Here is a 26047-nt window from a genome sequence, read left to right as displayed (position 1 = left end):
CATTTAAATGGGATTTTTTTCCTTTGATTTACACAACACTCAACACTTTCAGTGTATGAAAAAATACAAAAAAATAAAAACCTGAAAAGTCTTTGTTATATAAGTATTCACCCCCTTTGCTATGACTCTCCTTAATAAGCTCAGGTGCAACCAATTGTCTTCAGTATTCAAACAATAATTTAAATGGAGTCCATCTGTGTGCAATAAAAGTGGTTCACATTATTTCACCTGTCTCTGTAAGGTCCCATAGTTGGGTAGTGCATTCAAGGCAAAGATATTACCATGAAGACCAAGAAGCTTTGAAAACAAAGGTATAGGCATACCCAAATCTGCTTAGAGCAGGCCAGATCCCAAACTGGGTAAGAAAGGCATTGGTCAGAGAAGCCACCAAGAGGCCAATGACAACTCTGAAAGACCTACAGCATTCCCAGGCTGAGATGGGAGAAACTGTCCACGTGTCAACAATAGCTGAGGTACTCCACAAATCTGGCCTGTATGGAAGAGTGGCAAGAAGGAAGCCATTTCTGAAAAAAAAAAGGCCCATGTAAAATCCTGCTTGGAATTTGCAAAAAGGCATGTGGGAGACTCTGAAAATATGTGGCAAAAGATTATGTGGTCCGATGAAACAAAAATTGAACTATTTGGCCTAAATGCAAAGCATTATGTCTGGCACAAACCCAACACAGCACATCACCCAGGTAACACCATCCCTACTGTGGAGCATGGTGGTGGCAGCATCATGGTATGGGGATGCTTTCATCGGCAGGGACTGGGAAGCTTGTCAGGGTAGAGGGCAAAATGGATGGAGCTAAATACAGGCAAATCCTTGAGGAAAATCTGCTTCAGTTTGCAAAAGACCTAAGACTGAGACGGAGAGTCACCTTTTAGCAGGACAACGACCCCAAGCACACAGCCAAAGCGTAAGTGGCATAAAAACAAGAAAGAGAATGTCCTAGAGTGGCCCAGTCAAAGCCTGGACTTGAATCCGATTGAGAATCTGTGGCAAGACCTGAAGATTGCTGTCCACCAACGATCCCCATCCAACTTGACAGAGCTTGAACAATTTTGGCAAGAAGAAAGAACGAATATTGTATGATCCAGATGTGCAAACCTGGTAGAGACTTACCCCAAAAGCCTCACAGCTGTAATTGCTGCCAAAGGTGGTTCTACCAAGTATTGACTCAGAGGGGTGAATACTTATCTAAATAAGACATTTCTGTTTTTTTTTTCATTAACTGTTGTTTCACAATGTGTTCAAAGTGTTGAGTAGGTTGTGTAAATCAAAGGGAAAAAAAAATCCCATTTAAATGCATCAAGATTTCAGGTTGTAACACAACAAACTGTGAAAATGTCCAAGGGTGAGAATACTCACTACAGGCACTGTAAAGGGTTTACATGAATCTTGTTTGTTTTGCAATGCCCCCAGACCCATGTGTACCTGTGGTCAGGTCTGCGTTCCTGAGATCGCCCTCCCCTTGCTGCTCCTGCTCTCCTGTGCTGGGTGCCATTGGAGCGTGTGGGCCGGACGCCCTCACGATGCAGCGGGACAGAGGGGCGCAGGGCAGACACAACTCTGTCTGGGGGGAGCGGCGGGGTGCTATGGTGGTACCCTACCCCTTCAGAGCGGTACGCTGGCAGGCAGGGCCTGGTCTGCTCCATTACTCCTCCTCCACAGGAGCGCGAGCACGCTGTCCACGGGCCCCAGCGGCCCCAGGAGCCCGACAATCCCCTATCACCATCGGGAGCATGCTGCTGGGCCTCTATCCTATGGGGGACCTGCAGAGAAAGCACAGAGAGAATATTGGACTGTGTGCTGCAAAATGCAAGTGAGTCTACCAGCACAAATTGAGTTTCTTTGTAAGCATGTAAACCCCCTGTTATAAAGTGAACAGTAATGTTTAAACACTAGACAAACTTTAAGCAACAAATCCAAATTCAACATTCTTTCACATGAAGGAAGCAGTACATAATAAAGTAATACACAATAAATAAGTAAAATAAACTCACATGTGCTATGGGCAGATACACATGATAGACTGTGACCTACATTCACATTACCACATGTAACTTCTTATACTAAATGTTGATGGTAACAAGACAGACCCCACAAAGACCACCAGGAACTCGATTCTTCAATACCTCTCAAACATTTAATAATACCTTCTGAGAGAACACCACAAAAGGACGTTGCAAACCTTGTTCTCTTATGCCTTCATTGGTGTTTCCTTATATATATATATATATATATATATATATATATATATATATATATATATATATATATATATATATATATATATATATATATATATATATGTTTTTTTTTTTTTTTGTTTTTTTTTTTGTTTTTTAAATATGCTTCACAATACCTATCTGGGGTTTATCATGCTTACTTATGCTTTACTATGCTTTCACAACGCTTTATTTCACTTTACTATGCTTTTACTATGGGTAACTTTTCTAAGGGTTGGGCTGCCTAATGCCTTCATTTGTTTCATTTCAAACAGTTGACTAGTTCTATGTAAAGAAAACAAAAAGGTAAGCTAAGGTGGCTCTATGACTAAATAGAGTTTTGAAAATTATCTACAGGAATACAAATTCTCAGTGAAGTAGACTATTTCTTTTTATGACAAATGCTTCAATGTTTAATAGTTTCTTTTAGTTTGAACAGTTTTAATTTTTCCTCCCGAGGCGGGGTGAGATGTCCCGTGTCACGTTGTTGTTTTATTTTATTTAAATTTAGCAGGAATTGGTTGGATTTTCTGATTTCTTGCCAGATCGCTTTTGCCAAGTCCTCACACCTTCTGGTTTAGTGACAGAATGTATGATTGAGTATTAAATGGACTCAAACTAACCTACTTTGTCTTGTCATGGCATAACATTTACAATATCATAGCATCTGTTAATTTTATCCCTCCATCATGGTCTATCTGGCAGGTTATATTTTTATTGGTGATGGGCAAATTAAAGCTCAACTGTTTTATTGCCCCAGTGAATGTCGCTCTTAAATGGGTAGATGATTTCAGGAAACCTATATATTTTATTTTTTTATTAAATATGTTGTGATATAACAACAGTCTGCTGTCCATGCCTGTGCCTGAGTGAAGCAATAAACGCAGCTCTGCAGCTGTGTGGTCTACTCAAAAAATAAAACTGAGCCAAATGGCTAAATATACACTGGAAAAATATTACATTTCCTTACATTAATAATACCCTGACCTTTCAACTCCAGTCACCATTCACTAAGGGGCTGAGGGATTTCCTTTGGGTAAAAAAAAAAATGTTGAATGTTTGAAAGCAACCTATTTGTATAATTATTTTTCAGAGCAGGCACGTTTTAGGTTTTAGGAATAAACTGAACTATACCCCAATTTTATATAAAAAAAAAAATAATAATAATAATTCCACATTTTCAGTACTCATGCTGAACAAGGTGCTAATGGCAAGTTACTACTGTACAACAAGATTTATATTGACATAATGGTTATAGCAGTGCCCATTGAGCCTTGAGGGACACAACATCAACACTGCTTTTTTTGGTTATGTGAAGTCCTACTTTAGTATTTTTGTCACTTCTGAGATTTCAAATTCAATTCAGGTATATACAGTAGCATGTTTGAAATAAAGATGCAGTAGCTTGCAGTGCTGGAAAGATTTTTTTGGAACTATGGCTCCAAACTATAACCTTATAAAGAGGGAGCCCTGTATGTGCTAAAGTATAGACAAACATGCTACAGCCCAGAGAGGTAAGCATATGGTAAAGCATATTAAAAACCATGGCAAACTATAATATGGTAAATGCATATTTTAAGCATTAGAAAAGCATGGAGAAACTGCAGAATTACTGAGCAAATGAACCTTTCTAAGCTATAACCCATAATACTTAGATATCTGTATCACTGTACAGAATATTTTTGTTTAATATTAAAATGTTATTTTTTTTATTGCAAAAAGATTTTGTGTGACAGCATTGAGAAGGTTAAAGACATTGAGGTCCGGCTTCACATATTGAACCCCCAGCATGGTGTGTGTGTGGGCACTGTGCTGGTTACTTTAAGAACAGCATGTACTTGATCTGCATACCAGCACCCCAGTATAGTGTATGGGGGGGGGGGGTTGAGCAATAACAAGCAATGTTATAAAGAGTTTCCAGCTGCTTTGCAGATGTTAAAGATGTCATGTTGAAGACAAACATCTCTGGGGATCCACTTAACTCTTTTGTAACTACAGCCGAAAATCGGAATGTCACAATGAATGAATCGAGCTGCATTAAATAAACATCCATTCCGCTGCCATTATCTGGAACAGTATTTTAATCTATGCCTTGTGTTCTACAGACCAGCTGGCTTTATAATGCACAGTATATCACTTCAAATGGATTGGGCAAAAACAGGGACAATGAGAAGAGTTGACTCAGTTCAACAATAGCCTGGCAAAATAAACAACAAAAAGAGAGGTTTTGAGACAACAATACACCTGTTTTGTTGCGGAACTTAAAATGCAGTACAGGTACCAGGTACTCAATTAATATGCAGTTCGAGTCTACTATACTGTGCAAGTGCTGCAAAGCAACAGTTACATACAGAAGAAAAAAACTGCACACATTCAAATAGTAGTGTTCTGTATGATATATTGTGCTGCTGTACTACTTGTCAGAACATTTCAATACAGCAACTTACTTGAATCTAAATCTGCCGGGACAGTTGAATGTGTTGACATGAAGGTGACATTAACAGCAGTAATATGAAGCGGGCTTGGCTGGATGTGGTCTTTGTGGAGACTATGTGAGATCTAAACAGGAAATTACTTATATGTGTTTGTAAGGGGCATGATACTCTTTGCCTGACTGGTTGGTGTGTTAGGGTCTTTTATTAAAAATTGGGCATAAGCAGAAAATAAATAACTTTGGACATTTAAATTGAAATAACTGTGGACATTTAATTTGACACATGACCACACAAACCGGTTCTAATTAGTTTGACATGGAAGTAGCTCAAACATTGGTGTACCATTTTTAAATAGATACAAAAACACACATCAAAAATAAAGATTTGCTGTAGTGTTATTACTAGCAAGGATATTCTGTGCGGGGTGGCCTAAACTCCTTGTTAATACTGCATTCTGCTACCTCAGCAAAGCACTGTGACAGAAGTAAGCACTGGTCTCAAGTGCAGACAAGGCTGCTTGAATCTCATTCACAGAGGACAACCTATTCAACATGCTGTCACCACCAGCATCAAGCTGCCCACACTCGAGTGCCTGCTTGGAACCCAGTTTCAAATTCCTGGGTGTGCAACGTGCACAATACATAGCCGAGTAGGGCGCTAGGTATGGATTCAACACAATCAGCTCATAGAGATGCAGTGACTTCAGAATCTCAAAATGTCAATGGGTAAAACAAAACCAAAAAAAAAAAAGAATCTGTGCTTCTGAAACTTTCAATCTCCTTGAGAAAAGACTTCTGTTTGGTCATTTAAACTCAGGTGCATGAGCCGATTTTTCAAAATACATTATTTCTGTCTAGCTTTTGAAACACTGTTTGACTGAACTGCATACATACTGTACACAAAGGTTTAAGGGGTGGGCGAAGGGGGCTTTGTGGCACAGCAGACTCTTCTCTGATTTCAAATACAGCCAATATCACTCCACTCACAACCACCCAACAACCTGAACAATTGTCAGTCATGGCTTGTAAGAAGCCCAGGACTGCTTGGCAGATAAGAGTGAACACTGTATTGATGGAAAGCTTGCAGGGGGCCTCCTTATAGTGTGCTTGACTGTATACAGTGTCTCTCAACTTGCATGTGAATAAAACCAGTGCAAACACATACAGGGGGCATCAGATTCTTGGGTTTTGGCTTTCACATTAAAAACATTCTACTGGTTTTTACTGTGTTTTGAGTTATTTAACTGCATAATATTGCACATTGTATTGTATGTTTTTTTTTTTTTTTTTTTTGTTTGTTTTTAATCCTTATAATACCAGCTATCAAAGTAAATAACATTTTATTGTATTTCAATTAACATAGCAATAGCTGTTTCTGTACAAAATAAGTTTTAATTTTCAAATCCGTTATGTTTATAATATGTTATAATATATTTTCTTTATGTAATAACACAATAGCAAAAGGCTTTAGCTGAAAGACAAAAGATACAATAGTCTGTAATTATATTTTCTTTTTTTCAAGGCTTTGTCAATTGTACCCAGAAAACAATTGATAGTTTGAATATCGTTATATATCCATCTCTTGTGATTATTCTATTATAAAATAAAAATGACAAACTAGTTCGAACACGAAAGGATTTAGCAGTACACTTTTTGTGTTCTGTCAGATGAAAAGGTGTTGATGAAATTGCTGTTTTTTAAGTTTGCTAACCAGGCCCTACTCTTCTCACATCAGGTTCTTCAAAACACTGCATTTATTTTTTTTCAAATTGTTACAGTATATTTATATCTGACAGAGAGTATGGAAACTTAAAGTACTTCTACTCCTAGTTAAGCCGCTATGAAACAGATCAGGTTTCACTTGCTACAGTAACACATTAATCAGAGAAAGTGCAAACAGCTAAATTGCCATGTAGATTTTGGTATAGCTTCCCATGTTGGCAGCTATTGTAAGTGTTGTGTTATAACAGTTAAGCTGCTGCAATACTTTCCTTGGAAGTATAGACGTATAGATTAAATCTATATGTCTAAAAATCTGCATTTCATAGGGTTATACCCAAATAGAATCTAAAAGAATCTTTAAACTTTTGGAGAAGATGAAAATTAATTGCCAGTTATCCTGTACAGGCAGACATTCAGACAGGCACAATCACTCAATAAGGGTCCAGATTTTGAACGAAGACACTAAAAATACCTTTCGAAAAAATCATTATAATACCAGTGTGTTACCCAGAAGAATACCCAGCAGGACCATTAGCAGATCATAGCATGACCAACAATAGGCAACACAATGGATTTGAAACAAACTGCAATGAGAAACGGAAGCATACCAATTTTGGCATATCATTTGCATGCCAAGTTACTACTGTGATGCCATCAATGGCTGATACTACTGAGATTGTGGTGCCATTCCCAATGCAGATCCATTGCCATTGCAGTGTGACTGCCTTAACGTTGTTTTCTGAAACGCTACAGCTGCTGTCTTTGCTGGCTCCCTTGGACATCAGATATGTTATCTCAAGTGTGTGATAAAATGAACATATTTAAATCTAAAGGAAGGCTCTCATGAGAATAATGACTAATTCTTTACTCCAATATATGTCAGGCAGAATAATCCGCAGGGCATGGGGCTTGTGAATTCAGTGGGGTGTGCCTTTCAGTGTCTTCATTCTTAAGGCCACAAAGGAGACAAGGCAATGCTATTAGAAATGAGGACACAGAGGAACTGTACCTGCCTAGTATCCAGAGGCTGATTACCTTAATCCAGCAAAACAACATGTAAAGGCTTTAATTGGCATTTAAAATGGGTATATTTTCTTGCCACCAAGATTTAAATTTAGTTAAAAACAGTCTGAAATCTGTGTGCCAAAACCCCAAATCACTAACTGGCAGTAAATGAATAAATTATCGAGATTTATGTTAATAGCTGAAATAAAAGACTTGCCTTCAATTATTCATGATACTTAATTTCCCCGACGGAGCAGAACAACTAAGATGTCTGCTGTTTCCACCTGGTTTGACAGCTTAGGTAGGGCCAAGGCACAAAGAGACATCGAAGGACTTGCATCAAAAGGTCACACCGTCATTCAGGTGCTGAACTGGAGTCTGAGTCACTTGTTGCATGACATTGTTCACTGTCTCCGTTCTTTCTGCATACACAAAAACCAAGCCACACTTGTTGGCCACAAGTGTCTGAACTACTTTTTCAAGCACCATGTGTTCAGACCTGTAGGCAATAACTGAGGGTCCTTTTCATTTTTGAGTGGTACTGGATCTATATTGTGTTGCTACTCTCAGTAAATATGCAACATGTCTTGTCATGAGAAGAACCAAAATAGCCTCAAAACAAGAACAACCAATCAATCAGTTTATTCCATTAACATTGAAAGTAGTGTGATTCTTGGAAGATTCTGTTTAAAAGTTTAAAAGTGACATACTTACAAACGTACACAGATAAACAGGTTGCTCAAGATTATACTTAATAATAGTTTTTGTTAGCCTTCTAAGTGGGTTGGGACAGAGGAATTGGTCTGGGGGGTGGGGGTATGGCTGATGGTCAAGACGGTGTTGTACAGTTACAACATTCATTAGCAGCAAGAAGTAACCCAGTGATCTACTTATTCACTGTACAACTAAAAACAGGAAGCGCAATGTTTTCTAATTAAAGCATATGGCTATTCTTCCAGTTTCTGCTTTAGTGAGTGCAGTTTCAATGCTGCTCTCCACAGCAGTCCAATTGATCTCTTCTCTAGAGGCTCTGGGTAAGAAGAGGTTTCACGTTGTGCACAGCCATGTAAAAAAACATCAGATAATCCTCCACATCTCAGGAACTCAGCTGTAACCAAACTCTCCTTGGGGATTTGATTCAGCTTATCTCAAAATCTCATTAAACTCCCCAAAGAGGAAATCTCCTTACATTCTGAAAATGACAATATCCTAGTTGTGCCTCATTAGCCAAAGTGTACAGCTGATATACACAGTGGGGGGAGCTCCCAGCTGGGGCTTCCCTGTTACAAATATTTCGGCCATTTCACAAGGGCTTGACTAATGAGAAGTAAAATAACAATTGGATATTGTATATTGAAACATAAATATTGATCCCCATTTAGTAAGAAATATATAATGTATTAAATACACTGTTCAATCCATAGTAAAAGTATAGCAAAGTGTAACACAGCATATTGAAAACATGGTAAAGCATAGGTAAGCATTAAAAAGCAGAAGTTTTTTATTTTATATTGAAATGTACACTGTGTAAAGAAAAATAACTGATAATTGTAGGGCTAAGTTTAGGACACCTCAAAGTTTCACAAACATACACTTAATTTTGTATCTCATGGAATCAATCAGTCTGCAATTGAACTTTGTGATTCGCTCACAACTGAGACACACTTAGACATCTGTGTCAAAGTGGTTAGTAGTGCACAGGTGTAGGGGTGATGCAGTCTAATAATAACACACAGACAGAATTCATGGTACAAGTTATTTTATTTTCCATTTCACGGTTTGGCATTGTTCAATAATAGTGCTGGCAACTACACACCAATATGTAGTTTGCTCAGCGAAATAATACTGGGTTTCAGTCCCGAAACCAAAATAAACAAAGGCAATGTCCAGGGACGGCTCCGTGTCCTTTCACGTTGCTCCCGTGCTGGTGGTGAACACACAGAGAGTAGAGACTTGGTGCAGTAGTTGTAATCCTCATTTTAATGCTGGCTTGACAGCAAAGACTCCTGTGTGTTTAGCCATCTAATAATTATTAATAAACAGTTATAAACAGAAACAAAATACAGCACTCACGGTTATACGTTTTCAGTCTGTTCTCTTGTAACCAAAACAAAACGAACAGATTGCTTGGCCACATCCTCTGAAATACCCTTAGTCATGCCCTGCCCCCTTTCTGGATGGCTGACTTCCAACTGACCCTGGAATGACCTGTCATACCATCCAGTCTGGGGCACACTATTCCTGTTATACAGCACCCTTACAGGTTGGGAGGAAAATTTCTGACCAGGATTCACTCGCTCTCTGTCACAGTATCCAATTTGTAATTGACTATTTAAGAGCTCATACTATAAAATAACATGACAAATTCTCTACACCTGATGTATTACACGTGTGCTGTGCAGTGAAGTGTGAATCATGTAACACAACCTTTTTCAGAGGACAACACTGCCTGAGTTAAAAACTCACTCTAACCCTGCACCCAGTCCTGGGTTTCAGACCTCCCCAATTAAGTGTTGTATTTAAATGACTGGGACTATGGGGTTTGAGCAACCAGCTACATCCATAGCTCCATGAATAATCCTTCATGGCAAACCTTAACTCAGATAAGACTTATCCATCCTGTAATGTGTGACTATGACTGAGGTAAGGCTTACCCATCCTGTGATGAGCATGTATAGTTCAGGGAAGAGTTACAGCAGCTGGAGTCTGGTTGCTCAAATTCCTGGCACCTGGTCAGTTAAATTATATATAAAGAGGGTTCTGAATCCCAGGACAGAATCCTGGACTAGTGTGGCTTTCTAACACTTTAACCATTTACAGAGAACACTGCCAGTAGACGTGTGTAACAGGGGAGACCTGTGCCGACTCTCTGAGTGCATTCATAATGCTGCAGGAAGAGGGCAGCAGCTCTACAATATCCGTCTGTCAGTCACGGCATTGACACGGAGAAGTGGGAAAGAGGGTGTGTGGGTTTTCCTCCTCTCTGAGTGGCTGAGGGGCAGGCTTTGGGGGGGTTGCTGCACCAATAAAATGATGCTCTGGGTTCCCTCTGGTCTGCCCCCTCCGAGACAAAATGAGCCAGCCAGCTGGCGGAAGCTCTGCTACCTGACTGAGCACGGCCAGATCAAAGAAATAAAACAAAACAAATCATTAATTAAAAAGAGGAAAGAAAAAACAAAAAACCAAAAGAAAAGAGAAAGATTACAGAGATCGGGGAATCCTTGGCCAGACCCTGAGTGTGTATAGGTGGAGGAAACACAGCAGTGTAGGACGGAGACCCGGACAGTGCGGGTAGAGACGGTCAGGGTAACGCTGCCGAGTGCAGCACCTTTATTTTGTAGTTTTATATTCCCTTTTTCTTTCGCCTTTTGTTCTTATTATTTTGAGCACTTGCATGTGCACTGGACTTTGTACCTGAATTGGTAACCGCATGGTCCTGTTTACTGTTGGCAGTATTAAGGCCACGGACAGCAGCGCGCTCTGCGGGTTAAAATAAATTATTGCAAAAAAAAAATAAAACCGGACACCTGTGCGTTGTTTCCAAATACACCTTTCTGTCTCCCCTGTGTCAAATGAATTACCCACCACCCTTCCACAAGGCGATTAAAGGAGCTCAGTGATTTAGTGTAGAAGAAACAGTACCACTCCTGCCCCTGTCTTCCTGAGCAATGCAACTCTCTCACACTGTCACCCTTTGGATCAAGTTAAGGTCAGACAGCTGGACGAGCAACACATTCCCTCGCTGATATAAATATTCCAAACTGCTCAAAATGTCAGTGGAAACAGCACGATACACAGCTTGTATTTACTAACACATCAAGCTCTCTTTGACAAGGCTTACATTTCTGTACTTATGTACATCTGTCTATGATCTTACCAAATCTGTCCATATCTGCTTGACTGTCTCTAATTCAATCACTGGCATTTAGCTTTCTTTAAGTCTGTCTGTCCATCAGTACAGTATGGCTGCTTATACTTATGTGTATATGTCCCTACAATAAATACCTTCTTCCTAGCTGGCTATCAATACTGATGACTAAAAATATTAAATATCTTGCATCTTTGCATTCCAAATATAAACGGTATCAAAATATGTTTGAACTGTAAAACTTCATTTCTAAGATGTACTGAATACAATTCAATAAACTCTTATAATGCCCTATTTTTAAAATGTTAAAGACAAAAGAAAACAAACATGGTACAATATATGACTACTTTGGGCGCTCCTTTGGACTTGATAACTGCTTGGCACTGTCTGTCAGTCTGTCTCTCTTGTCTGTGAGTCTGTCTCTTATCTGTCAGTGTCTCTCTTGTCTGTCAGTCTCTCTCTCTTGTCTGCCAGTCTGTCTCTCTTGTCTGTCAGTCTGTCTCTCTTGGAACTAAGGAAATGTCTGCTTAGATACTCTCTGTGCCTAGTCCATGATACAATAACCAAATAAAAGACTACTGAAGTGTAATATTGTTACTAGCTATTTTTTAAACAGTTTATTCAAATTTTGGAGATTTAAAAATATGTAAAGTATCATCAGAAAATGATCAGTATGTATTGGCCCTGATACGGGTACTGACAGTGAACCTGAAGCCAGAGGACTATTGTTGTGTAAAAAAAAAAAAAAAAAAAGACTTTACTAGAGGATCTATTTGAGCACCTTTTACCATCCTTTTGAGTCATTAACTAAATGGAAGGCAGCAGTTTGTAACAGCTTGGCATCTATGTCCACTGAATTGAATGAAGAGGCAAGGGCTAGACATGAACCTTTAACCTCTTGGGTCAAAGACAAATGTTTTCAAGCTCTTTAGAGGTTGTACATTTCTTGTGCTGATGTCAGTCTTATTAACTAACCAGCCCCTAAGAGGAGATCCACTGTAAGTTCAAGTGCTGAACTACTTGAGATGTATTTGAAGAGGGAAGGAGGTTACCTTTCTGTGTTCCACAGAGTGCTGAGACACCGCCAGGCTGGACACAATCAGCGACAGGGCTATGGAAACTCTGTAGGGAAGATCAAACACAAGACCGGTATCAGGACAGGAAAGCAAAAACCTCAGGTTTCATTTAAACTATCAATCACATGTGAGAAATCAACCAATCACCATTAAGGATTTGGCAGCAATCCAGTACACCTTCTACTGTGTACGGATGTCATCCCGTGTATAGGAAATCATAAACTATAACAAACTAAGATGTACTGTGTAAGGCGTCTCTTTGTACCAGTTTGAGTAGCCCTTCCACAGTCACCTCGCCCTACACACGACAAATAAATGTATAACAGTGGGCCTGCTCTCTTCAGGTAATATGGACAATTGCTGTTATAACAAGTTGTAAATCCCCAGAGCTGCCCCTTGAAACATCCTGTAAATATGAAGCATTTTACATGATTGCTTAACATAGTTGTATCTAACAAAAAAATAATCCCATCAATATTACCTGTCGCACAGCTCCTTTCACTATATACTGTTTAAAAGAAACAGGCCTTATAATAAACATGTATTTTCATTTTAAAAACAGAAATATGTATTTACAAGATTTACTTTTGATAGTAATTCACTTCCTTTATCATTTCACCTAGAGAAAGAAATTCCACTATCAACTGACAAGGGAAATTGAATTGACATCGCAATGGTCCCACCCTTGCAATATGTTTTAAAAAAGACCATACACAATGATATGCCAGCCAATCACTGTTCTTTATGGGCTGTGCTTGGAAGTGTTTCCAACAGAACCATGGAGAGACTCAAGTGGTCCAAACAGATAAAGTGATAGATTTCATTTGAGACTAAATCTTGCATAGTTCTGCTTCGCTAAAGAGTTAAAAAAAAAACACATTTCACAAACCACCATTCAATCTTTTTAACCCTTTATCAATATTGTGGCCCACAGCTCCTTAGTGTTATTTAATGGATTAAGCCAATGTTTATAATGTTAAATGCTCTCAGTGGCTCATCCCAGTTAAAGTATGACTGTGTGGAAGTGTATCATCAGATCAAGAGTTCTCTACTTTAAATCCAACTGTTGGTTCAACCTTTGCACTCCAGTGGGTTGGGGAGGAAAATTGGCTGAGGAGAGATGTAGCTTGGTAACATATGTTGTTTAGTTTGCCGGTTTCATAGCAGGAGCTGAGGTCTTTTTTTAACTGTATAAAAGTTGTAATAAGACACTTTGTTTTTCAAATTAGAGTTACATATTTGTAATTTGTGTTTCCGTTTTCTAATGCCATCTTAGTCATCATTAATGTATTAATAGCTGCTATTTAGCAATACTGCATCCACTTGAGTTTGATGTTTTGGAGTGTCCATCACGCTAGGGCACTAGCCTGCACTAAATCCCAGTAAATCCCAGCTGGTCCCTGAATAAAACCTCAAATTAGGCATACATTCATCCATTATCACACACCCACTCCATTAATCTGCCTCTGTTTACACCTAACATAACATCCTGGCTGATATCTACACATCTACTAAATAATGGTCACACTACAATGTGAGTTTTTCCAATTGAAACACAAATTTACCCAAAACTGTTGTAGATTTAAAGACTGTACTAAAAGCACAATAGAGTTATTGACTGAACATGTCTAAATAAGTAGCACGTGTGGAATAAATATGTTGATTTCTGGAAGTGATCCATGGGTAAATTCTTACACACCAAGGACAGATTGGGAACCAGTGTGGTTGGATATCTAGGGAAAGAGTATTCTGTTGACTTGAGCTTATGTGGTTAATATTCTACAGGTCCTGAGCAGAAGCACAGTGCACTCTTGGCATTGGACCTCAATGAGAGCAGAACTCTCCATTAGTGAGAACCTGTAAATGGTCATTTCTATAACATTTAATAATGTTACTTACATAATAGACTGTTCTACTGGCATGGAGCTCTGTAGGAATACAGAGTCCAATTGACTTGCACCGCTGTTCAACTACAGCATTATGCTGGCATGGGCTTCAATGGGAATCATTTTTTACTGGCAAGGATCTTTTATGGAAAGTGTTTTATTGTATTGAGAACTCACTGGGAATACAGTTCCTCAACCAACATGGACAATACAGAGAAAAAAAAAAAAAAACACATTCCACTGATAATCCAAATGTTTGCAATAATAATAAGGCCCAGGTAACAGGATAGAACAGTGCCATGAACTCTTAACAATGTCTTTACTAGATGCTACTGTACTGTAGTTTAGTAGCTGGTATCATCTGAGATACATCTCAGTTTGCAGTTCTGACCTCACATTTTGTGATTTCCGATTCCCCTTTAAATTTATTGAAGCTAACTGAATAATTTCATGAATCTTACCTGTTTTGTACTTCCATTAGATAAAGAGGCAGTTTTGAAAGAAACACATGTTATAACACATATGTATTTTCCTTTCAAAACAAGAAACCTGGTACTACTGTAGGCTAAAGGAAGCTCTCCATTTCTTTATTCTTGGGATATCTGTTTGCACTTCCTAGGTCATTTCACCTAAGAAGAGTCTTCTGGGTTACAAGCACGGACAGTGAGTCATTATGGGAAGCACGCGATTGGTTATGGTGGGAAAGAAGCCATTAAAGGGTGGGGGCAGTTGGAATGACCAAGCAAGAGCAACACAAACTGAAACTATGGCTTGCAAACAGAGATTTATTTTACCAAGAGCATTACTATATGTCATTATTTTTTTAATACATGTTTAGTATAACATGCATTTCTTTTCAAACTGGACATTTGAGACTAATCAATGAATGAATGGAAGTGGAATTATTTAGCTAGATACAAACACTTGGGGGTCATGTATCAAGCTTTTGTGACAGCATAGCGCCGAGTTTACGCTGGCCTTAAAATTGCCCCGTATTATCATGCCACTTTTGGCAAGTTAAGGCTGTGTTAGCACCGCCAAAATGGGCTCTGCCGTGAAATGCACTCCATTGCTCATTAGCCATGTATTTTAAGGCATGTCAAGCCTTAATTATACGCATGGGCAAATTGTACGTGGGGCGCATTTGTAAATGACGTCTGTGATATTAAAATTAGATTTGTGAAGTGGAAGAACAGTTGCACCAGCTCTAAAAGGTCCACAAATAAGACTTATTTGGGACAAAGAAAAAGTCAGAAAGCCGCTAATAGGAAAGAGCATCATGACAGCAGTCATAACATGATGGAGAGTGCGGGCTCCTGACTTTCCTGAACAACCCAGGAACAGAAGAAGAGTACTGAGAAGAAGGGAGAGTATTTAGGGTTCACATTACCCTTTTTGATTTCCCTGATGATTAAATTATAGCTTGATACCGGCTACTTCATTATGTACAATTATTAGGTTCATTAAGTTATCCTTTTCATTATGTATATTTGGTTTTATCAGTCGTATAATAATAATGTAATACAAAGTCAAGACACTTAGTCAACACGGGTCATTTCTGCCTCTCCAGATGAGCTACCCAGGCTTTAGTGGGTTAAAACCTGTACATTTTATTAAAAAACACAGGTTAGCCCATTTTGAACTGTCATTTATCCCTCTCCAAATGACCTACTTATTGTTCAATTGAGGTACCCCATTTGGAGGGGAGGCACTATTTTTCAGATTTGTCTGATAATCTGTGCTACCGGTAGCCCATTTTGAACACCGGCGTAGCGTATTTAAGTATTTAAATGTGGCAACGCTGTGCCTCATTAATTTTGGGCAAATTAATACATTCGTGATGTGGTCAAATTTGTGCTGCAGCACAGCGATACTTTACACTCACCAATTTAGTGCTGCGCAAGTCGATCTTGATACATGACCCCCTAAGTATTTACTCCTGGTGATAGGTTCTATACAGTGCCTATAGAAAGTCTACACCTGCTTTCAAAATGTTCACCTTTTGTTGCCTTATAGCCTGGAATTAAAATGCATTATTTTTTTTTATTTTTTTTTTTCATTTATCTACACATCCTACCCCACAACTTCCAAGTGAAAAAAATATTCTAGAAATGTGTAGAAAATTAACTAAAAATAAAAACTGAAATAGCTTAGTTGGATAAGTGTCCATGGGAATACATAACTGGTAAAACAAAAAAAAAACACAAAGCAGAGTTGTAAAATCAGATTGGGGGTGTGTACTTAGTTGGGTAAAACAAGGGTCTGTACTTGGACCCTTACTGATCCTCACTTATATGCATGACTTGGACCAAGATACACATTGCAAAATTGTTAAATTTACAGATGATACCAAACTTGGGTAGTGGACTCTGAATCCACAGCCCAGCTAATTCTAAAGGATTTGGACCTAATCTATAACTGGGCAAACTTGTGGCAAATTAAGTCAAATTTCTGAGAACTATTTGCATGCAAAGTTGTATATTGCAAGTAGAATATATAGAATAATATAATGGTATCAACAGTATACTAAAACCAAAATACTAAAAAGAACTCTGGGACAAAGTTGTTGAAAGGCACAGATCAGGGGATAAAAAATATCAAAGGCTTTAAATATCCCTTGGAGCACGGTCAAGACGATTATTAAGAAGTGGAAGGTGTATGGCACCACCAAGACCCTGCCTAGATCAGGCCGTCCCTGCACTGGATGACCAAGCAAGAAGGAAACTGATCAAAGAGGCTATCAAGCGTCCAATGGCAACTTTGGAAGAGCTAAAGGCTTTTATGGCCAAGACTGGTCAAAATATGCATGTGACAACAATATCCCAAGCATTCCACAAATCTGGCCTATATGGTAGGGTGGCAAGAAGGAAGCCATTACTCAAGAAAGCCCACCTTAAATTCTGTTTGAAGTATGCAAAAAAACACTCAGGAGATTCTGTAGCCATGTGGCAAAAAGTTTTGGCCTAAATGCAAAGCGTTATGTTTGGCGCAAACCCTACACAGCGCATCACCCAAAGAACACCATCTCTACTTTGAAGCATGGTGGTGGCAACATCACGTTATGGGGATGTTTCTCATCGGCAGGGACTGGGGCACTTGTCAGGATAGAAGTGGAAATTAATGGAGCAAAGTACAGAGAAGTCTTTCAGAAAAACCTGTTGCCCTCTGCAAGTAAGCTGAAACTGGGCCGGAAGTTCAGCTTTCAGCATGACAATGACCCAAAGCACACAGCCAAAGCTACACTGCAGTGGCTAAGGATCAAAAAGGTAAATGTCCTTGAGTGGCCCAGTCAGAGCCCCGACTTAAATCCAATCAAAAATTTCAACGCTCTCCAAGGAACTTGACAGAGCTTGAATAGTATTGTAAAGAAGAATGGTCACATATCGTCAAATCTAGGTGTGCAAAGTTGGTAGAGAACTATCCCAACAGACTCACAGCTGCAATTGCTGCCAAAGGTGCTTCCACCAAGTATTAACTCAGGGGGGTGGAGACTTATCCAATTATGATCTTTCAGTTTTACATTTTTAATATACAATTTTTTTCTCAAAAAAAAAACTTTTTTGTGGAGTATGGTGTGTAGATAAGTGGAAAAAAATCATCATTTAAATGCATGAAACTCTGAGGCACTGTCGCAACAAAATGTGAAAAATGTTCAAGGGGGTGTAGACTTTCTATAGGCACTGTATCTAGCATATACCATTGTGTATTAAAGACATGTAACCATAATCAAACAAGTTAAAAGGCAACAGATGTTGTGTTAATCTGAAAGAAAAAGGACTTGCTAGTATCTGTATTGGACTGATGATTTTCATTTTAGCTTGGGGCTCATTTCCAAGTATTTAATTAGTTACTATTAATATGCCAGGAATACCAGTGACCCAGTACCACATCCTGGATATCATATCTACCCTAGTTGAAATATTGAGAGTGCCAGTAACTCCTGCCAAGATAGAACGTGGGAAGCAACTCTCTATACAGAACTCTGTCAGACAACTGATGGATCGACAAAACTATCACAATTCTTTGGGTGCTTATTATTGTCTGTTTCTACTTATATTTATTTACAAATCTAGACACTTGACCACCACATGCATATTAAAATGTTTACTTTGTTTCAACTTTCACTTGTATTACTTTTTTATACCATTTTTTTTTTTCAATTAAATGTTTTGTGACCACCATGGCCTAATGGTCTAAAGACCTTTCTCTAGGCATTAGTCTCCTGGAAGCATTGGTTCAGATCCTAGGATTGTTTTGTTAGGAAAAACTTTAAAATTACAACAAGCATTGGTTAAAAAGTTAGAATAAATGTATTGGCCAAGTAATGACGTGATATTTACAAAAAAGGCCAAGTTATAAAAAAAACAAAAAACAAAAAAAAAACAATGGGGCTAACTTGGCAGATCTTTTTATTCTAAGTTGGATGAACTGTTATTGTCCAGTTTAGACTATATAACTGTCAAGTAGCCTACACATGAAAAGATAGTTATTGACTGCTCCACAAATAGCCATAATACTACAATTAAGCATTACAAATATATGTTTACAAGTACGGCATGTCGAGTTGAAGTGTATGAAGTTTAACACTGATACATGATTCCCTAAGTATTTACTCCTGGTGATGGGTTTTATACAGTGCCTATAGAAAGTCTACACCCCCTTTCAAAATGTTCACCTTTTGTTGCCTTGTAGCCTGGAATTAAAATGCATTTTTTTTTTTTTTCATTTATCTACACATCCTACCCCACAACTTCCAAGTGAAAAAAATATTCTAGAAATGTGTAGAAAATTAACTAAAAATAAAAACTGAAATAGCTTAGTTGGATAAGTGTCCATGGGAATACATAACTGGTAAAAAAAAAAAAAAAAAAAAAAACACACAAAGCAGAGTTGTAAAATCAGATTGGGGGTGTGTACTTAGTGGGGTAACACAACGGTCTGTACTTATACACACTGCAAAATTGTTAAATTTACAGATGATACCAAACTTGGGTAGTGGACTCTGAATCCACAGCCCAGCTAATTCTAAAGGATTTGGACCTAATCTATAACTGGGCAAACTTGTGGCTAAGTCAAATTTATGAGAACTATTTGCATGCAAAGTTGTATATTGCAAGTAGAATATATAGAATAGTATAATGGTATCAATAGTATACTAAAACCAGACAATTGTGGCACAAGTATACTTGCAGTATGTTACTTTTTTGTAAGGGATGATATTGGATTCTGATCCAAACTTCTTTATACCCTCTGTTAAATGATAAACACTATGGGAGGTGAAAGGTAACAAAAATGAAATACCAAATGTGCATGCATTATATATTAAAATGTGCAAGTGTTGTATATTAAACATACAAGTCAAATACTAAATACAGTACAGTTAGTCAAGTAAATAATTTGTCAACTGTTGCAGGTTTAAATTTCAAATGTAAACGTATAAGTGGCGGCTATCTTGTTTTACAAAACATCACTATTTTCACATATTTGTATCCTACTGTTACTGGGACGATAACTTCCAAGTTTGGAGTTTGTTGGACAAACGGTTTTCAAACATCAGCAGTTTGTTGTTAGGGGCGCATTTCGATAAGATTTGTGGCAGCCATGTTGACATTAAAATTTATCACAGCAACTTCTGCTTCGCAAACTTGATGCCAAGTTTCAGATCAATCGCTTCACCGGTTCCCAAGAAGATTTCGAAAGGTTTTATCGAAAAATGCGTCAAGGCGCCAACTGCAGCTTGTTACCTGCCAAGTCAAAACCTGATCAGTCACACAGCTTCAAAGCAGCAGCAGTTTAAAGTTTTGGGAAGGAAAAAAAAAACAAAAAAACCTTTAACAATAACAGTAGGCTTTGGCTTGGAAGCCTAATAATAATAGCAATGAGATTGTTAATAAAAGTAGAATTACAAGTACAGTACCTATTTGTGGCATGCTGCATCCAGTATTCTGGCTATGTCCTATTCATTGAAGAACACAGTACAACCCCCACTAAGGTGCTTTTTTTCATTTGTGGTTCATATTAAAAACATCTGCATGTCTGCCTATGCTTTGTTTTGTTCACTAAAATCCCAATCCTGGTTTCCTACAGACTCTCATGAAACTTGTTACTTAATTGCACTCGTTTATAAGAGAGCAGATTTAACATGAGTGTAATTGCTAAAACTGGTGGCACCTGGTACAAGATGCGTCCCCTCAGAACTCATTGTGCCAAATTGTTTGTGATTAACTTTTTATAACAGAAGACAAAATGTTGTGATCCATTTTCCATATATTACCAGGTCATTAAAAAGTAATTTTATATCAGTCCAAAGTTAGCTATTTTTGTATTCTACATGTGACATACATATCCCCCGCCAAGGGTGTAAGTATGTAACATGTGTTTATTGTCTATGTAAAATTTTAGGCTACTTTTGAGATCAAAAATAGTTAATTTTTAAAATATATATAAAAAAAAAAAATACAATATAAAAGGCTTTTTACCTCAGAATTCCAGATAAGTTTTCTACCATATTCCCAAGTATTGGACAGGAAGATGAGATTCCAAACAGAGGAAGATTTTCTTTTCACAAGCTGGGCCCAACATGAAACGGTTTCCTAAAAAAAAAAAAAAAACAATATTGGTGCTCTTAATGATAATGATGTCAAAAGCTTTTCTACAGATACACTGTATTGTTTTGCACACTCCCATCTGCGATTGACATCAGGGTGATACTCTCCTGAGGGACACAGACTGGTCCTCTCCTCCTCCTGATCATTGATGGATACACAGCCTGATCCTCTCCCCTCCTGATCCATGATGGAAACACAGACAGGTCATCTCACCTCTGCTGATCAGTGATGGACACACAGAATAGTCGTCTCACCCCCTGATCAGTGAGGGACACACATATTTTTTCAATTTAAGTTTAGGAAAAATGAATACAAATTGTGTTGCTACAGGTATTGACACAGTAGGCTATTGCACTATATTTTTCTGTAAGTCTGCTCCAGTGGTCCACTAAGACATCACAAGACACATCACAAATGCATTCACAAAGGCAATCCGGTTCAGCATGGAGACTGAACTGCTCTCCCACTCCCAAAGAAGGGGATACAGGGCAGGCTCATTCTGCAACTGCTTAGGAAAAATTTAGAAGTAAAAAACTTACACAAATAATATACTGTGTTACTAAACCGTAGGTGGTTGCTAGGTTACAATCAATCATAATGGCTTTCGACATAACCCAAATTAAATTAAATGACATATATCAAATACTTGTGGTATAAAAAGGATAGCTAATTCTAGGCCAGGGGTTTTCAGTCTTCTTTTGAGGGTACCACAATTGCAATATAATACAGAATAATCTGATTACACATTCTTTCCTGTTTATTTAATATATCATTTTTCACAACTGTCTGGGATTGACAAACTGCTGGTTTAAGGCAGAATGCCAAACAGTAGGCTTCATTCTTAAAACTTAATTACATGTCTTTGGCTGCACAGAATTAAAAGACAGTATTTAGGAATGTCTTTGGAAACACTCGTATTCGCTTTCTATTTGGATTAATCATTATAAAAAATACAAAATAGTCTGCACTGTAAATGTACATCACGTTACTATTCTCACCTCAGCATACTTATGTCTGCCATTTAAAATATTTACTGTATCAAAAACATTAACCTCAAGATTAAACTATAACTAAATGACAAACTTTATTTAGTTTTTTTATTAAAGCCAGCATGAACATTATCCAAAGGGGCTCTGTATAACTTTCTGTCGCTTTGCACTTTGTCGACTTTTGTGTTTTCTTCATTCATTTTTGTTTTCCAAGTAAGAGTGGTAGACGTACCCCCAGGGTTACTTGTACCCCCGGTTGAAAACCCCTATTCCAAGCTATTGGGTACAATGTTTATCTATAATTAACATCAGCAAATACCTTACAATGGAGCATGGAGTGGGGTATGTATGGGGTATGCCAGCCATATCCTAAAGACTGGCACTCCTACCCGGGTCCAGACCTGGATCCTGGCTACCCGGGTCACAATCACGTGTAGTGTGAAACCACGTACCTGGGTCGTACCACCCCAGGATGTGAGTCGACACGCTTTGACCCAGGTTAAGCGAGACAAAATGCATGACGGACGTTCGTGAGCCGATTCAATAGCAAACAGCAACGCCTGCGTTAGGTTTCACATTATGAGCCAGATTGCAGCAGGAATGAAGAAACATTTTTTCTAATCAACATCAGTCCAGAGAAGCTTGGATTGAAGCATCAGTAACAAACTGCTTCCGGGGCACTAACACGTGCATTTTGTACTTGCGTCTGTAAGCCAGGTCAACCCTGCTTTATCAAAAGCAGTGTGAAATTGCGTAGCCGACCCGCATGACACCAGGTCCTGACCCAAGTAGGTTCTGACCTGGGTTGAGCATGCCAGTGTGAAAGGGGCTTTAGTTGGATCCTTGCCAGTTTAGGATAATTCCTTTTATTGGAGTCTTGGTGTGCAGTGCAAACCGTACTTATGTTACACAGTCAGTGTCTGAGTGAACATCACAACATCTTTCAACTACAGTGAAAAATAAATTAGCAGCAATAGAAATACATGGGTTCACATTCTAAATGCATTGTTATTTGTTTGAATGTTTTTTTTTTGGTTTTTTTGTTTTTTTTAGGAGGAAGTTTGGAAAAAATCAACAATTAAAGCTCTAGCAAGAGAAAAAGGATTTGAGAAGTTGCAAAAAAAAAAAAAAAAAAAAAACATCCAAAGTTTACAGGCAGCTTGACTTCAACGTGCATGTTGCAATACTAATCGAAGCATTTTCTCGTTATTAGAAGCTGCCTTTCCCTCATGTTAATTTACTAGATGATTTAAAAATAATAATCCCATTGTATTTGTGAGAATGGCTGGAGAACCGTGTTACTGAGCAAGTAATAACATGCATTTAGTCTGTTATCTTTAAAAAGGGGAACTAAAAAAAAAGACACTGAGATCATTGAGAATACCAAATGAGGTGTGAATGAATGAATTTGAGATAATAAAACCCCCTTTTCTATAAAACTTGCCCTAAATTAACATAATTCATACGATAATCATATGTTAGTTTATAGAGGTCAAGTGATGTTTAAAGTTATAGATGATCTCTATTAAAACAAACAAACAAACAAACAAAAAAAAACTGTAGCTTTCCACAACTATCTGCTGAAAATAAACACCTGCATTGTGTTTTAGTCATAGCCACCTGCTGGACAAAAAAAACATTACACTTGGTACCACTGACCCCTTTCCATGACACTGGCTCAATTGCAGTCCATACTTTTCACTGCATATGTTGTGTTAGTTAGTAGTCTGCTATAGAAACATACAGGTGTTGGACAAAAAACTAGAAACCCCTGCCATAACACTGTCAATCAGATGATTGAGACTGGCAGCAATGAGAAGCTAGGGCAGGACTGGTTCAAAGTTACATGCCAGGGATGATCAAATTGTTCTGGAAGGGTATGGACTTGCCTCAATGATTGCCACCTCTAGTTCTTTCCAGCAAGATAAGGATGGAATTCTGCAATAAATATTGTTCCCCATAATGGAACATACAGTCATCACTTTTTCATTGAACAAACAGAAGCACCTGCCAACCAACAAATCAATTCAAATCTGTCAGATCTGCTGCCTTGCATTATTTGGATGCTGCAGTGTGATTCATAATCATCAACCAATTTGTCCAACCAAGGGATGGCCATTGACATGAAAGGATGTGCTACATATGGTAGATGCACTGCAAAACAAAATACAGATTTAAAATCGTTTACTTAAGGACTGTGGTAAGAACCTTAGCACTAGGGGATTCGTCATTACTAAAAGACCCAAATTAATCCAAAGAGTACCTGGGGCAGCTGTGAGATGCGTGGAACTGGGCCATATCAAACTGCTGCGTCGGTACAGGATGTGAAACCAGAGCATTGTAATCTAGGAAATGTGGCACTGGGCGACAGCTATGCGGTGTGCAGAGGTGCATCTCCAATGTAACGCACACTGAAAGACGCCTCAGGCATTGTCAAGATTCGCTTCACCTTCCTGCAGGTAATACGAGCCAGAGAACCCAAGCGAGCAAATGAGAAGTTGCAGAGACCTGTTACTTTTTTACGCATTCCGACTGCATGATGTCCGTGTAACGTGTTCGAAGTAAAAGAACTACAACACAGGTAGAGCGGAAGAGGCGGCGCTACAGCCGCTGTACACTGTGTCAACACAACCATAACAAACTCCACCATTCCTTAGACATCAATTTTGAGCCATTCCGTTCACGCCCACACTATTCTCTGTTTTTGAAAAAGTGAAACACGAGACTGACTCATATCCACGAGTGTGAATGTACAGATTTTAAACACATACACACTCACTCACGCACACCTTTACATAAATTGCTGGATTTGTCGACTGTGTAATGCTATCATGATATTACGGTTCTGTCTGTGAAGTTGTATATTTGAAGGAATATAATGTCATAAGTAGTTTGACTAGATTTTTTGTTGTATACAAAAAGATGCATACCTTCAAACCTTTCTTAATTAATTATATGCATTCATAATATATTTTTAAAAAATACTGTAGCTTTTTACCAATTTTTTATGTATATGCTTTATATGTAATGTATGAATATGTTTCATTGAAAAAGAAAACAGAAAACTATAATGCACATAAACATACATTGACTAATGTTTCTATGGTTTTCGATAAATATTTCACAATCTCTGTTGCAAAAAACAAACTATGCAGTAAGAACAACCAAAAAAGCTCATCAATTTTACAAACTATTAACACATCATGTGTGTTGAAAACTACTAACAAACAGTTACATACAAGTGTTTAGGTAAAACATACAATTTGGTAAAATAGACATTAAAAATCCCCAGCAAAGCACCACAAAATTCAAGTTTGTAAATAACGATTACCTTGTCAGTAAGTGACTGAGCGCTGTTGAGTCCCCTACACTTGCGACCGGAGATCCCTCACAATTTCTCAGCCCGAGAATAAAGGAAATTGTCCATGTAGTAATTTAAACCCATGAACTGAAAAGATGTGTAACTTTTAGATTTAACAGGTCCAGGTCCAAGGTAAAAGGCGACTTCCACTCACCCGCAACAGTTCTCAAAACCAAGGCGCAGTCCGGTTCATCATCCAAAAAATAAATAAAACTTTCCGAGGTCCAAGGTGAGTGTGTGTCAATGCAAAGAGGCTATTCTCTCGTACTCAAGTTCCTTCAGCTCCCTTCGCATTGCTAGTTTTCTGTCTCTGGTCAGTAAGAGCCATGGGAACAGAGTGAAAGCGTCTTAGCGAGGTCGTCCAAGAGTGCCCTCTGCCGGTGGTTTCATTTCTGAAAGATAGAAAGGGAAAAGCGTGCAGGGTTGCCAGTTAAAATATGTTCATGTTATTGACAAAACAGGTTTTACACAGAACCAACGATATCGGACATTAACCACAGGCAGGTATCTGAGACAGGATTAATAATAGAAAGTTGACAATCCTTTCTCATATAATGTATCTTGTCTTCTTTGTATTTTAGGAAAATAAAATGGTATGTATTTGCTCATATTTAAATAACGTTGTTAACAGTTCAAGCATTGATATAGGCAATTGAGAATATTATATATATATATTATATATATATATAATATATATATATATATATATATATATATATATATATATATATATGGGTATATACAGTGCCTATAGAAAGTCTACACCACCTTGAATTTTTTTCACATTTTGTGTGTCAGTGCCTCAGAGTTTCATGCATTTACAGAGGATTTTTTTCCACATATCTACAGACCATACTCCACACTGT

At 38.1% G+C, this 26047-nt stretch overlaps 1 protein-coding gene across 3 annotated transcripts in view; it reads right to left on the bottom strand.

Moving 5' to 3' along the window:
• The window catches only part of LOC121294588 (thrombospondin type-1 domain-containing protein 4-like), a 185801-nt gene extending 160281 nt beyond the window's left edge, over nt 1-25520 (bottom strand). Inside the window, exons 1-5 of one of the 3 annotated variants that reach the window (XM_041218433.1) lie at nt 25152-25520; nt 20703-20816; nt 12923-12956; nt 12314-12383; nt 1439-1776 (exon numbers count right to left, since the gene is read on the bottom strand). In XM_041218433.1, the coding sequence (XP_041074367.1) occupies nt 1439-1776; nt 12314-12383; nt 12923-12951 (437 nt within the window). In that variant the 5' untranslated portion in view covers nt 12952-12956; nt 20703-20816; nt 25152-25520. The remainder of the gene's footprint in view (nt 1-1438; nt 1777-12313; nt 12384-12922; nt 12957-20702; nt 20817-25151) is intronic. The other 2 variants (XM_041218431.1, XM_041218432.1) reach the window with 2 other exon arrangements.
• Between the last annotated feature and the right edge of the window lie 527 nt (nt 25521-26047).

This window comes from Polyodon spathula, chromosome 19 (genome assembly GCF_017654505.1).
Source record: "Polyodon spathula isolate WHYD16114869_AA chromosome 19, ASM1765450v1, whole genome shotgun sequence".
Classification (NCBI taxonomy): Eukaryota; Metazoa; Chordata; class Actinopteri; order Acipenseriformes; family Polyodontidae; genus Polyodon; species Polyodon spathula.
The sequence above is the reverse complement of the archived record's forward strand: the minus strand, read 5'-3'. Positions and strand labels throughout refer to the sequence as shown.